At 42.7% G+C, this 15,070-nt stretch overlaps 1 protein-coding gene across 1 annotated transcript in view; it reads left to right on the top strand.

Annotated features, from left to right (window-relative positions):
• The window catches only part of RBPJ (recombination signal binding protein for immunoglobulin kappa J region), a 41,741-nt gene that overhangs the window by 9,092 nt on the left and 17,579 nt on the right, over window positions 1–15,070 (top strand). The window contains 2 exon segments of the mRNA XM_032223839.1: window positions 11,038–11,076; window positions 12,511–12,606. Coding sequence (XP_032079730.1) covers window positions 11,038–11,076; window positions 12,511–12,606 — 135 coding nt within the window.

Here is a 15,070-nt window from a genome sequence, read left to right on the forward strand (position 1 = left end):
AAGCCCCGCCCCCCTTCACCAAAATGGCCATGCATAGCCTCTAGGAAACTTTCAGAGAGCTCCTGGGGGCTGGGGAGGGCAGAAATGAGCAAAACACGGGCCGTTTTTTGCTCAATTTTACCCTCCCAGCCTTCAGGAGCACTCTATAAGCCACCATAAAGCTAAGCACGCAATTTTTTTTTGACAAAAAACGGGCCCGTTTTCGCAAAAAACAGACCATTTTTTGCTCGTTTTTGCACCCCCCCGGAGTACTCTGTAAGCTCCTCCAAGGCTATTCATGCCTTTTTTTAAAAAAATGGGCCCGTTTTCGGGAGGTTGCAGAGAGCAAAAACTTTTTTTTTTTTTTTTGCCTTTCGGAAAGCTCTTTAACGTGATTAATGAGAATTAGATTGATCAAGTGCTATGCCAGCAGAAACAAAGTCTTAGGTGCTGCAGATTGTCAGCAATTTCCTTCTCCAGCCCATGGATAAATGCACCTGGAAACATCTACCTACCTTCTCTCTCTCTCTCTCTCTCTCTCTCTCTCCTCTCTCTCTCTCTCTCTCTCTCTCTCTCTCTCTCTCCCTACCTACCTACCTACCTACCTACCTACCTACCTACCTATTGTATTCCACTCTTTCTTTCTCTCTCTCTCTCTCTCTCTCTCTCTCTCTCTCCCTACCTACCTACCTACCTATTGTATTCCACTCTTTCTTTCTCTCTCTATCCCTCTACCTAACTACCTACTCACTCTCTCTCCCTCCCTACCTACTGTATTTCTCTCTCTCTCTCTTTCCCCCTCTATCTACCTACATACCTACTTACTCTCTCTATTTCTCTCTCTAGCTCTATCTACCAACCTACCTACTCACTCTCTCTCCCTACCTATCTACTGTGTTTCTCTCTATATATTTCTCTCTCTCTATCCCTCTACCTACCTACCTACCTAAGAGCCGAGGTGGCGCAGTGGTTAAATGCAGCACTGCAGGCTACTTCAGCTGACTGCAGTTCTGCAGTTCGGCTGTTCAAATCTCACCGGCTCAGGGTTGACTCAGCCTTCCATCCTTCCGAGGTGGGTGAAATGAGGACCCGGATTGTTGTTGGGGGCGATATGCTGACTCTGTAAACCGCTTAGAGAGGGCTGAAAGCCCTATGAAGCGGTATATAAGTCTAACTATTGCTATTGCTACCTACCTACCTACCTACCTACCTACCTACCTACCTACCTACCTATATTCTCTCCCTACCTACCTACTATGTTTCTCTCTCTATTCATTTATCTACTTACCTACTTACTTACCTACCTACCTAACTAACTACTCTCTTTCTCTCCCTACCTACCTACTGTATTTCTCTCTCCTCCTCTACCCACCTACCTACTTTTTTTTAAAAAAATGCCTCTTCAAAACCTTTGTGCTCTTGGTATGTGTTCATTCTTAAGAGTTATATTGTAACGATTAGTATATTCGTAGAAACTCAGGGCAGCATATCTAACACCTTTTCTCCCACTATAATCTTAGTGGTGAAGGGTTACACTGGGGGAGAATGATTGCCCAATGTAACTCTCAAATTCCCATGGCTGAAATAAGTTTCACCCTTCTTTATGTATTAAAGTGGATATTTGGAGTCTATTGAATTTGTGAATATGATGAAACATTAGGTCAGGAGATTTTTAGTTTCCCATTAGGTGCTTTCCTAATATTGTACTCTACTTCATACAATGTTATATTTATGTATAAAAAGTCCTATAATAGGAACAGTCATATTTCTTCTCATAAGTACATTATAACACTTAGGAAGTAACCATTTCAATGTACAGGTAGTCCTCACCTTAGGACCACAGTTGAGCCCAACATTTCTGGTAGTTAAGCAAGATGTTTGTTAAGTGAATTTTGCCCCATTTACAACTTTTCTCTCCACCGTTATTAAGTGAATCACTGCAGTTAAGTTAGTAACGTGTTTGTTAAGTGAATCTGGCTTCCCTCTTGACTTTGCTTGTCAGACGGTCACAAAAGGTGGATCACATGACACTGGACACTGCCCCATCATAAATATGAACCAGTTATCAAGTATCCGAATGTGACCATTGGGATGCCGCAACAGTCATAAGTGTAAAAAACGATCATAAGTCACATTTTTCAGTGCTGATGTAACTTTGATCCCTAAAGGATGGGTGACTTGTTCTGTATCTTGTAGGTTTTAAATTTCTGTAAACTGTTTTATTTCAAATAGGATGGTGAGGTATCAGTGTAACAAATAACCCAAAAGTTGAAAAACAGTAAATAATTGCACGTTGGTAATATGCCAGTAAAAGGGACACGGTGGCTCAGTGGCTAAGACGCTGAGCTTGTTAATGAGAAAGGTCGGCAAGTGGGTGCTTCGAATCCCTAGCACTGTGTAATGGAGTGAGCTCCCATTACTTGTCCCAGCTTCTGTCAACCTAGCAGTTCAAAAACATGTAAAAAATGCAAGTAGAAAAATAGGGACCACCTTTGATGGGAAGGTAACAGCGTTCCATGCTCCTTCGGCATTTAGTCATGCAGACCACAGAGACGTCTTCGACAGCACTAGCTCTCTGGCTTTGAAACGGAGATGAGCACTGCCCACTAGAGTCGAGAACGACTAGCACATACGTTCGAGGGGAACCTTTACCTGTAATGAATCACATATCATTTTGAAGAACTTGCTGCTAGATATATGCAACAGGAAGCTCTCAGAAGCAACCAGCCTACTGGAAGATACCACCAAAACGCATGTTCGAAATCATTGGGAAAATAATATTTTATCATTCCTATCCTTAGCGCACTGTACAATTAGTTGAGCTTAGTGAGATTTTCTGCAGTTAAGAACATATTTGCATTTCTGTTTTATATATGTCGAAAGAGTTGGTTTTGTTGGCATGCTCTTTTCCTTTGGTGTGTAAGCTCCCCCGTGTGGCAATACACTGCATTTTGCCTTGTGTGCTGAAGATGTTACCTACCATAGTCCAGGAACAAAATCTATGTCAGCCGAACTCAGAGAGCCTCAAGAACTCTGTGCTGCATTTTTCCTGGTTTTCTTAGTCTAAGACAACATTCCTTGTTATGGGATGATCTCATTTGGTATCTTTGTCAGAGACATTGGTGGCGCAGTGGTTAAATGCAGCACTGCAGGCTACTGCTAGATCAGCAGTTCAGCGGTTCAAATCTCACCGGCTCAGGGTTGACTCAGCCTTCCATCCTTCCGAGGTGGGTAAAATGAGGACCCAGATTGTTGGGGGGCAATATGCTGACTCTCTGTAAACCGCTTAGAGAGGCCTGAAAGGCCTATGAAGCGGTATATAAGTCTACTGCTATTGCTATCTGTCCAGTATGTATTTTTGAATTGTTTTGAGAATGGGAGCGAGAGACCTGTGTGGATGGGGGAAATAAATGAAGGCAGAAATTTGTGTGTGAAATGCTCAATGGGATTTATACGGTCTGAACCTTGGGGAATGTATCTTTTGTTTTATGTCTCCAAGCTAATGACTCTGTAATTCAGTTTTTAAAGGGAAGCTTTCTACAATAAGTAGTTAATATTTTGCACATCAATCATCTTGGGGGAATGCTATCTTTGAGTCAGTTGTAGAGATTATGGTTACTATACAGCAGGGGTGGGATTTTACATGTTCGGACCAGTTCACATGAACTGGTTCGCTCCAGCAATTAGATGGGCCCTCCCGCCCACCAGCGTTATATTCCTACCTTTATCTTCTCAGCTGATTGTGTGGCAGAGCAGATTGCCGTGCAAATCAGTTGTGTTACTCTTCTGAAGAAACCGGAAGTGAAGATTTCTTCAAACTGTGCACCTGTGTGCAAATCGCGTGATCACCAAACTGGTTGTTAATCGAGAGGATCCCACCACTGTTGTACAGCAATATGAAGAGGAACTGTGTTGCACAGTGCAATTTCTAGTTAATGTTTTGCATTCACCATGCTGGCTATTATGATATCATTATTACACTTGATCTTAGCCAAGCCTTTAATAAGCTATTACGTTATTATTATTCAAAGCTTTCAAAATTCAATCAAACCAGGCTAATTGTTCCATTGAAGTTTTCAAAAGAATTCTGTTTGAGAAAGAACTGAAAAGATGAATGTGAATATGCATACTGCAATACTATGGAGAGAGAAAAATATGGCATCTTTAGAAGGCCAAAATCCTGAAGATGAAACCTCAATAGTTTGTCCACCTCATGAGAAGGAAGGATTCACTGGAGAAGAGTCTAATGTTGGAAGTTAAAGGGCAAAAGAAGAAGGGGATGACAGAGAATGAGGTCGCTGGATGGAGTCACTGAAGCAGTCGGCATGAGCTTCAATGGACTCCAGAAGATGGTAGAGCACAGGAAGGCCTGGAAGAACGTTGTCCATGGGGTCACGATGGATCGGACACGACTTCACAACTAACAACATCTTTCGACTTATAGATTTTTAAGCTACAAAATGAGGGGAGACAATTCTAGCCAGTAAACTTGTAAATTATTACAATATGCTTAATTCTAGCCTGTACATTGACCAATGAATACCAAGGAACAAGCAGCTCATATTAATTGCACAGAAGATATGGTTAATTTATAACATAAGATTAGAAATTATTGGACTTTGGGTGCAGTGCGGGAGACTGAAAGCTTTCCTACTATGAAGTAAGCTTTTAAAAAAAAAATCAGCTAAAGTTAGGAATATTGTATTAATGTTCTGAAGCCATTGTTGTAAATGGAACCTTGAACCTCTTAAGTTGTTTGTAGTAAAAGGGGGGAAATCCTTCCTTTAAAAGTTCTGTGAAGGGCAGTTTTGCCTGTCCTTGAACTTAAATGGAATGACTGAGTTGACATGATCTGTTGTGGCCCAGCAGAGCTGGCAGCAGATTCGGACAGTGAGGAGTTGGGGAGGAACCTGGCCCAGTCTTGGAGTCAGGGCAGGCTCCGATGAGGGCTCTGTGTCGGAGGCAGAGAGGGGGCCACAGCTGCATGCCAGCTATCAGCTGCCTTGAGAGTCAAACATCAGTGACGCAGATGAACAGCTGGAGCGTGTTTCCCAGTGTGTGCATGCACAGAGTTGCCAGATGAAGGAAACAGCTAAAGAACAAGAGTCGACTTGGGAGTAAGGCAACCAAGTGGATGACGAATGGCCCCTCCCATAGGAATAAAAGAGGAGCGAAAGGAGACAATTAGTTCCGTTTAATGGTCAATGCCTCTCCCAAGACTCCTTGCCAAGTTTGCAGATATCGCCTGCAGCTCTCCAAGCCAGATAAGGCCTGTGACTGAAAATCCTCTCTTGAAAGACTTTGTTGGATGTGAATGAGAAGAATTCACAGCAAATTAATAAAGGGTTTTTTTTGTCGGGACAAGGAGTTTGCTTCATGCTCTTGGGAAGCCTCAGTCAGAAATGATCATACAAGTTTAGCATAGTTTATGGAGAAAACACCAGACTGTAGTTTGTTTGTGTCTGTGTGCAGGTAGATCTATAGATATATATATGTAGTTTTTTTTTCATACATACATAGAGATACATATTGAAATTTTTGTGCTCTTATTCTTTTCCACCTACACCGAGCAAAAATTGTAGGATTTTTTTGCTAAATTTATATCAGATGTATACTAATAGAAAAATGATGCAAGGACATCTTTCTTTAATGCTAAAACATCTTAAAGATTTCAGGGCAGAATGTATTAGATTCATAGGTTTTTCCCCGCCTACAAGAATAATGCTAATGTGATGTCTTTTCATCTGAAAATGATGACTGATCTCAGACCATCAGTTTCCTTATGATTTAAGGAGAAACTGAAACCTGATCTTCCCACTTATATGTTAACACTCAATGTTAAGTATTCTGTCCTGCTGACCTTCAGTGGTTTTATGTCCAGGAGTAACTTCCATTAAAGACAGAGGCCAACTTAGACGTGGTTGTCACATGCGCCTTGAACAGGAATCTTTTTTTTTCCTACATTGCTCAAAGCCCCTCTTTAAGGAAGGTTAGCATTTTTGAATTTGAAAAACAAAGAAAGAAAAGAAAAAAGAGAAAAAAGAGAGAAGAGAAAGAAGGAAGGAAAGAAGAAAGAAAGAAAAGGGGAGGAGAGAGGAAAAGAAAGAAGGAATGAAAGAAGGAAGAAAGAAAGAGAAGAAAGAGAAAAAAGGAAAAAGGAGAGGGAGAGGAAAAGAAAGGTATGAGAAAGAAAGAGAAAGAAAGAAAGAGGAAGAAGAAAAGGAGAGAGAGAAGAAAAAGGGACAAAAGGAAAGAAAGAAAAGAAAGAAAGAGAAAGAAAGAAAAGGAGAGAGACAAGAAAAAAGGGAGAAGAAAGAAAAAGAAAAAGAAGAAAGGAAAGAAGAAGAAAGAAAGAAAGAGAAAAGAAAGAAGAAGAGGGAAAGGAAAGGAGAAAGGAAACCTATGTAGTGGAATGGATATTCTGGAGTGATTCACTTAACAGTTGTGGCAAGAAAGTTCGTAAAATGTGGCAAAACTCACTTAACAAATGTCTCACTTGCCAACAGAAATTTTGGGCTCAGCTGTGGTCATAAGTCAGGACTACCTGTACACATTTGAATTGTTAAATAGTAACCATTTTTCTATGTTGCATACTCAGATGCCTCAATTTATACCTGGCTGGCATCCAAGGTGCCTCTCTGAATATAGCAACCTAAAAGTCACTTGCATTCTGTCCTACCATAGAGTGAAGAGGATAAACAATTCCTTTGGTTTCTCTAGGTAACCAGACCTTTTTTTAACTGGCTGGTGGTACTTTAAAAGTAATAGAATTGTGAAATCTCTGCTGGTTTTTAGATATCTACTATTCTTTGGATTCAGTGGCTAAGACGCTGAGCTTTTCAATCAGAAAGGTCGGCAGTTTAGCAGTTCGAATCCCTAGCGTCATGTAATGGAGTGAGCTTCCAACACTTGTCCCAGCTTCTGCCAACCTAGCAGTTCGAAAGCAGGTAAAAAATGCAAGTAGAAAAATAGTAACCACCTTTGGTGGGAAAGTAACAACATTCTGTGCGCCTTCGGCATTTAGCCATGCTGGCCACATGACCACGGAGATGTCTTCTGGCAACACTGGCTCTTTGGCTTTGAAACGGAGATGAGCACCCGCCCCCTAGAGTCGGGAATGACTAGCACATATGCATGAAGGGAACCTTTACCTTAAACCTGGATGCTAAGTAGAGCTAATCTTGACCCTGATTAATTTATGAATGAGGTAATGCCTGACACGTTCCAGATTGTCACTTAGAATGCTAAGATGGAGGGGTGGGAGAAAATTTCTATAAGGCTAGATACTGAATAAATGCAGTCACCACGATGAACTTGCACCAGTGTTTTACCTTTTAATCTTCAATTAGGATTAGTATAGTTACATGCTACTTTCTCAGAAGTTACTCTTTTACAATAATCTGAGGCACTTTCCTATGTTGCTCCACTGATTTCACCCAAGATGATTATTTTCTGTACTAATTCTGTACTGAAGCCATTGCTGTAAATAGAACCTTGAACCTTATAAGTTGTTTGTAATAAAAAAGGGGAAATCCTGTCCTTTAAAAGTTCTGTGAAGGGCAGTTTTACCTGTCCTTGAACGTACATGGAAGTTTTGCAGGAGACAGTTGTTTGCTTAATTGGTTTGTGGCTCTCTGAGACACTTTGCCAAGGTTTGCAGATATAGGCCTGTCAGACTCTCCAAGCCAGATAAGGTCTGTGACTGTACATCCTCCCTTGAAAGACTTTGCCGGCTGTGAATGAGCAGAATTCACAGTCAATAATAAAAGGGGTTTTTTGTCGGGACTAGGAGTTTGCTTCATGCTTTTGGGAAGCCCTGTTCAGAACAGCCAGTTCAGCAGTTGATAGCAAGCAGTCGCTAAGGGAAACCATGACTTTTATGTTCTTAATTCAGTTTTCTTTTGCTTTACAGAACCTGCTAAGGTCGTACACACGAAGCCTGATCATAGAAATTACTTGTTTATCACCACCGTAACCCAATTGTCCCCCACAGCTTAGTTGCTAAGCGAGGGACTACCTTGTATTTTTTCCAGAGGAGGGGGAGGGAATGGTCACATGTGGGTATTCTCAAAGCCTGATTGGTCCAAAGACTGAGAGTAACGCTTAAATACTGGTGCCTTCCAGTCCTATCCCAGTTTCCTCTCAGTCTTTTCTGGTCCAAGAACTGTGAGAATTATCCCATGGTAGGATTTACTTTTATTCCAATTTGGTCCTCATTTGGTTTAATAGGGCATTTTAAAAGGTTCTCTAAATTACTAAATTCTGCAGCTGCGGCCCCCAAGGACAGTTTACTGACCCCGGCGGTTGGGGAGGGCCCTGTCGGGCATGCTGCCTCCCCCCCACGGGCCCAGAGCCTCAGCCCTACCCCCGGGGATTGCGCTGGGTGCCAGCTCTTATTTCAGCTGCTGGAGAGGCTGCTTTCTCCTTTAAACAGCCAGGAGATGCTACCATCCAGTTGTGCTTTATTCAGAATAAATCAAATAATTAATAAAGCACATTTTGATTACTTTTTAAACATCTACCAAAGTCCCCCCCCCAAAACTTGAGTTAAATTTGAAGCATATGAAGTTATTAATAGACAGGGTATACTAAAGAGATTATATTTCTTGCACAATTGGTTGCTGTGCCAAAAAAATAATCTATTGCAAAGCAAGACAATTGTTAAATGAGTTTTGCCCCATTTTACAGGCCTTTCTTGCCCCAGTTGTTAATGAATCATGCAGTTATTAAGGTTAGTAACCTGGTTGTTAGGTGAAACTTGGCTTCCCCATTGATTTTGCTTGTCAGAAAGGCCTAAAGACAATCACATAATCCCAGACACTACAACGTTACAAATATGAGCCAAAACGTGATTGTGAGAATGATGCAACGGTCATAAGGGTGAAAAAAACCAGTATAAGTCCTTTTTTCAGCGCCGCTCTAATGGTTACTAATGACGGTTGTAAGTCAACAAATACCTTGCAAGCATTCCCGATTTTGTATTATGTGACATCAGGGAATAAGACATCTTTCTTTGTAACGTAAATCTGGAGTTGTTATTTCTGTAGAAATAATGATTGATTTTCTTCCGTTAAGCATCTGTATTTATGCAGACAAAGGATTGTGTTTCCTTGCAGTTATCTTTAGCATAGCATCTACATATATCCTACTCTTTCCTAACCATAACATGTATTTCAGACGTTGGCAAACCATACAGAAGTTGTATTTTATGCCGAGCTCTAATGTGCTTTGGCTGAACTTTGGGTGAACTACCCGATACGGTTTGAGGTCTAACAGGGATGGCAGCTGGCAACCCCCATTTCTTTTAATCTGTACCCTTTTAAAAATCATAATCAGGTCCAATTGGGATTCAGTTAGTTCATTTTTTAACAACCAGATTATTTTTGTCCCACTTTTCCCCATAAAGGTTTCTTTTTCATAATCCTTCCTCCTCCTGTTTTCCCCATAACAACAACCCTGTGAGGAGGGTTGGACTGGCCCAAAGTCACCCAGCTGGTTTTTCATGCCTAAAATGAGACTAACTTACACTCTAGTTTCTAGGCCAACACATTCACCTCTATACCATAGGTAAAGGGATAGGTTCCCCTGCACATGCAGGGGAAGAGCCAGCATTGTCCGAAGACGTCTCCATGGTCATGTGGCCGGCATGACTAAATGGCGAAGGCGCACGGAACACTGTTACCTTCCCACCAAAGTGGTCCCTATTTTTCTATTTGTATGTTTTACGTCCTTTCAAATTGCTAGGTTGGCAGAAGCTAGGACAAGTAATGGGAGCTCACTCTGTTATGTGGCGCTAGGGATTCGAACCGCTGAACTGCCGATCTTCTGATCGACAAGATCAGCATCTTAGCCACTGAGCCATCGTGTCCCTCTATACCAGTGATTGCTCACGTGACTCCCCACCCTCCTGCTTTTGGCCCGTGATGGACCAGTTTTTCACCCTCCCCAGGCCAAAGGCTTTCTAGGACCATGGGGAGGGCGAAAATGGCCTCCCCCCCCCCCAGCACTCTGGAGGATTCAGGAGGCTTCCCTGAAACATCTGGAAGGCGAAAAATGGGCAAAAATGAAGGCTGAAGTCAGTTGGCCAGCCTGTCTATGCGCACTGGAGCTGACAGGGCAACACCTCGCATTCCCTAACAAATGGCTCCACATGCCATAGGTTCACCATCACGGCTCTATACCATAGTAGCTTATTATGGTTGCTCCCACAACCATCCAGATGTTTAGATTTGGCATTTAGTCGAGTTCTTCCTATGGATCTGGGATAGGCAGATGATGGCGCTTAATAATATTAAATGTTGTAGGATGGAAGCTATGCGGGTGGAGAAGTGTGTGTGTGTGTGTGTGTGTGTTGGGGGGTGTTTAATGTTAACCATAGCTCTGTGCTTCCAAGGGAGGAAGCTGCACTCACCAAGGAAGCGCCCAAAGAAGTGACTGCCCAGTCCTGAATTGGATGAGGACATGTGGGAAAGATTCAGGATAGCCTCACCCTAGGATCTCCCAGGATTATATTATAAGTTAGCTGTTATAGCTATCGTCTGTCAGATTCGTCTATTAGGTGAAGCAAATAAAGAACTGGACTTGACTGGATCTCATGTGTCGTCTTTGGGCTTCGGCTGGACCTAAGCCATTCCAAGTAAAGCTGACTTTTGTAATTGAGGATTTTGCAATGGTAAGTGGTGTTTGAATGGTGCTCCAGATCAGGGGTCTCCAACCTTGGCAACTTTACTGGCTGAGGAACTCTGGGAGTTGAAGTCCACAAGTCTTAAAGTCGCCAGGGTTGGAGACCCTTGATCTAGATATTTTGTCCCCCAAGGGTGCCTATTCTTATTGCTATTATCTTTGCTTTATTATTATCAGGTAAATTGATCACTGAGAAAGAATAGTTTTTGAAAAATATTTTAGCTTCCATCCTCCTGGCTTTGCCTTAGGCAAAACACGTCAGGAATGGAGAAAAGAGAGAGTCCACAGTCAAGTTGGCACACACTGGCACCATTTTGCTTGTATCTCATGCCCATTTTGTAATTCATGATTTTTTTTTTCCCCTTTTTCCTACAGGAAATTCGGTGAGCGACCTCCACCTAAGCGGCTCACCAGGTAAGGTTCAGGCCTCATGTTCAGGCCTAGAGTGGGCCTCTTCCCCAGTGGTGTGTGTTATAATATCCGCTGCCTCTCTGGAAACGCAAGAGGGATCATTGAAGCCCTCATTGCTATGACAGCAGGCAATCTGTTCTGTTGGCTTTTAAACTCAGTTCCGTCGTTCTCCCTACAGGAGTAGGCAGCTTCACCTGCACCCTCATAAAACTGCTAATATTACTCCTTACTTTGATCCTTTATGGAAAACGTGGAGACCAGGATCGTCCTATCTGTTACTGCAGAGATTACAGGTTAACAGAGTTGGAAGGGACCTGGTAGGTCATCTAGTCCAACCCCTGCCCAAGCAGGAGACCCTATACCCTATTTCTGACATGACAGTCCAGTCTTCTTGAAAGCTTCCAGTGATGAAGCTCCCCACAACTTCTGAAGGCAACTTCTGTTCTATCGTTGATTGTTCTTACTGTCAGAAAATTTCTCCTTATTTCTAGGTTGAACTCTCCATGATCAATTTCCATCCAAAACTGGATGCAATACTAGATGTGGTCTTACTAAGGATTTTCAGTACCTCACATAATCTTGCTATTGTCTCTCTGTTAATGCAATTTAGGATTGCATTGGCTTTTTTGGCTGCTGCCACACATTGCTGGCTCATATTAATGGTTGTCCATTAAGACTCCAAGATCCCACTCACAGTTACTGTAAGAAGAAGTCTGGTTTCACCATGTCATATGGGCATTTGGTTTTTCTTGCCTAAGAGTAAGACTTTACTTTCTCTACATTGAATTGGAGCACCCCTTCCTTAATATTACATCCCTTAACTGTAGCCTGTCCACTGACACTGGTGGGAATTAACCTGATAGCTACAGGTAGCCCTTGATTTGCTGACAACTGTAATTGAGCCCCAAATTATGGTCATAAGTGGTGGAGTGGGGTGGGATGACAAGGTGAGAATTGGAGCAAAGGGAGCCCTAATAGCTTTATCAGGCTCGATGAGAGATACAGCAGTACCAGTGGTGGGTTGCAGGTGGTACGCCCCGATACGGGCGTACCGGTGCCTGCCGGGAGCACTGGGTACCATTCTGGTACAGTGCTCCAGAGGGCCCACACGGCCTCCTTACCTGTATTTGAGCTCTTTGGCACTTTCGCGCACGCGCATGGAGCTTACGGCACCTGTGCGACGATCCGCTGAGCAGCTGGAGTGTCGAGGTGTCGCGGAGCGTCACAGGAGGTAAGGATGCATGCGCGCTCTGCTCGCGTTCATGTGGTGGATGCCGGGCCCCGTTGCACCGTACCGGTTGCACCGGGATCCGGAACCCACCACTGAGCTGCACGCAGTTCAGACACATGGCAATGTCAGCCTTTGGGATGCTCTAAAAGATATCTGTATAAATTGTTTTTTAATGAACTTGATGGCCTTTATTTTTCAATTCTTAGGGAAGCTATGAGGAACTATTTAAAGGAGCGCGGTGATCAAACAGTCCTAATACTTCATGCAAAAGTGGCTCAGAAATCCTACGGAAACGAAAAAAGGTAGCGACGGGTATCTTGAATTATGCACTGGGCTATTTTGCAATTGAAAATTAATTTTTTTTTAAAAGTTATTTAGGGGAAGCAGCTTTCAACAATCCTTTTCTATTTGGGTGTTATAGATTGTTACTCCTAGAATTCCTGCCTCGGAAGCCTGCAGGGCAATTTTTATATAAGAAGGTAAATGAGATTTAAGGGACGTGTGGCTCAGTGGTTAAGACGCTGAGCTTGTCAATCAGAAAGGTCGGCAGTTTGGTGGTTTGAATCCCTAGAGCTGCGTAATGTGGAGTGAGCTCCCGTTACTTGTCCCTAGCAGTTCGAAAGCATGTAAAAATGCAAGTAGAAAAATAGGGATCACTTTGGTGAGAAGGTAATAGTGTTCTGTGTGCCTTTGGCATTTAGTCATTCCGGCCACATGACCACGGAGACGTCTTCGGACAGCGCTGGCTCTTCGGCTTTGAAACGGAGATGAGCATCGCCCCCTAGAGTCAGGCATGACTAGCACATATGTGCAAGGGGAACCTTTAATGAGATTAGAAAGAATTGTGTAAAATTTCTGGATTTTGTGTTGTAGATATTTAAAATACGCTACCTGATTTTAAGGTTCTTTTTCATTTCTACAGTATTAGTTGACAAACTGTAGCTTAAAAAAATCCTGAAACGTAACTGTTCAGGAACCTTTAAGATTTTGCAATGCAAAGATTGCTCTGGATTATTTTAAATGGTCTTTGTTACATTCACCCCTTGGGTGGAGCACCATCTAGTGACCATTTTAAATAAGTTCTTAACAAGCATATATTTCTATCAACCAAATAAATTACAACAAAATAGATTTTTTTAAAAACAGTGGCTGTATTGTATATGCATCAGTATTTCATTTTTTAACGTACGCCAATGTGTTCAACAAAAAAAGTAACAATAAAGGTCTTGCCTGGGTTTTTCTTGGTCTCCCTAAGCAAAACTGGGTTACAGGAATTGGGAAAACTGCTTCAGTTGTAGTACTTTAGATTAAATTCTTACTGATATTCTTTCAAATTGTCTCCCCTCATTTTTGTAGTTTAAAAATCTATAAGTTGAAAGATGTTGTTAGTTGTGAAGTCGTGTCTGACCCATTGCGACCCCATGGACAATGTACTTCCAGGCCTTCCTGTCCTCTACTATCCCCCGGAGTCCATTTAAGCTCACACCGACTGCTTTGGTGACTCCATCCAGCCACCTCCTTCTCTGTCGTCCTCTTCTTCTTTTGCCCTCCATCTTTCCCAGCATCCAATGAGTCCTTCCTTCTCATTAGGTGGCCAAAGTATTTGAGTTTCATCTTCAGGATCTGGCCTTCTAAAGAGCTGTCAGGGTTGATCTCCTCTAGGACTGACCAGTTTGATCACCTTGCAGTCCAAGGGATTCGCAGGAGTCTTCTCCAGCACCATAGTTCAAAGGCCTCCATTCTTTGGTGCTCAGCCTTCCTTATGGTCCAACTTTCACAGCCATCCATTGCAACTGGGAAAACCATAGCCTTGACTATATGCACTTTTGTTGGCAGGGTGATCTCTGCTTTTTAGTCTGTTGTCTAGAGTTGGAAGATATAATAAGCATCTAATTTTTCAAAAGGCAGTACAAACATTCTCGGGAATATACATGTTATAAAAACAACTATTAGATATGAGCCATGATTAAATATTAAATATTTTAATTTTTAAAAGAACACATGCCTAGTTGGTAAATATTCATGTGGTTAAAGGCACTACCTTCCCACTAATTCCAAATCTACCACAAGAGAAAATTTTCATTTATTAGAAAAGCCTGCAGAAATAGCAAACAAAACCAAATCCTACATCTGATTGGATTTGGGGATAAAACTAGGACTTGAAAAAGTTGTAAGTATATTTCTGACTTTGGGAAGCCAATTAAGTTCCATCTTCCATTTTTCCCCTTCTGGATTTACCGGAAATAGCTCAGCGACAAAATAGAGCTACTGGTTAAGGCACCAGGCTGGAAACCATCAGATCATGAGTTCCAGTCCTGCCTTAGGTATGAAAGTGAACCTTTTTGCCTCCCGTGCCAAAAGGGGGGGAGCACAAGGGGGGTGCGTGCGTGGGCTTGCCACACCAATAATGCTATGTGCATGACCCGCCCCCACGCGCATATGCGTGCAATCAGCACCGACCCCTGCCCTGGCATGGTTTTTTTGTCCTCCCCAGGCTCCAGAGGCTTTCTAGGAGCGTGAGGAGGGTGAAAACAGCCTCTCCCGGATGCCCTCCGGAGGGTGAAAAACAGACCTACGGACAAACTGGAAGTCACTTCCAGTTTGTTCGTAGGGCCGATTTCCCCCCTCCGGAGCTTTCAGGGAAGCCTCCTGAAGGCCTCTGAAGGCTCCGGAGGATGAAAAATGGACCTATGGAGAACCCAGAAGTTTGGAACTGATGACTTCTGGTAGAGCCTATTTTTGCCCTCCAGAGTCTTCAGGGGCGTT

Source organism: Thamnophis elegans, chromosome 9 (assembly GCF_009769535.1).
Source record: "Thamnophis elegans isolate rThaEle1 chromosome 9, rThaEle1.pri, whole genome shotgun sequence".
In the NCBI taxonomy this organism is placed as follows: Eukaryota; Metazoa; Chordata; class Lepidosauria; order Squamata; family Colubridae; genus Thamnophis; species Thamnophis elegans.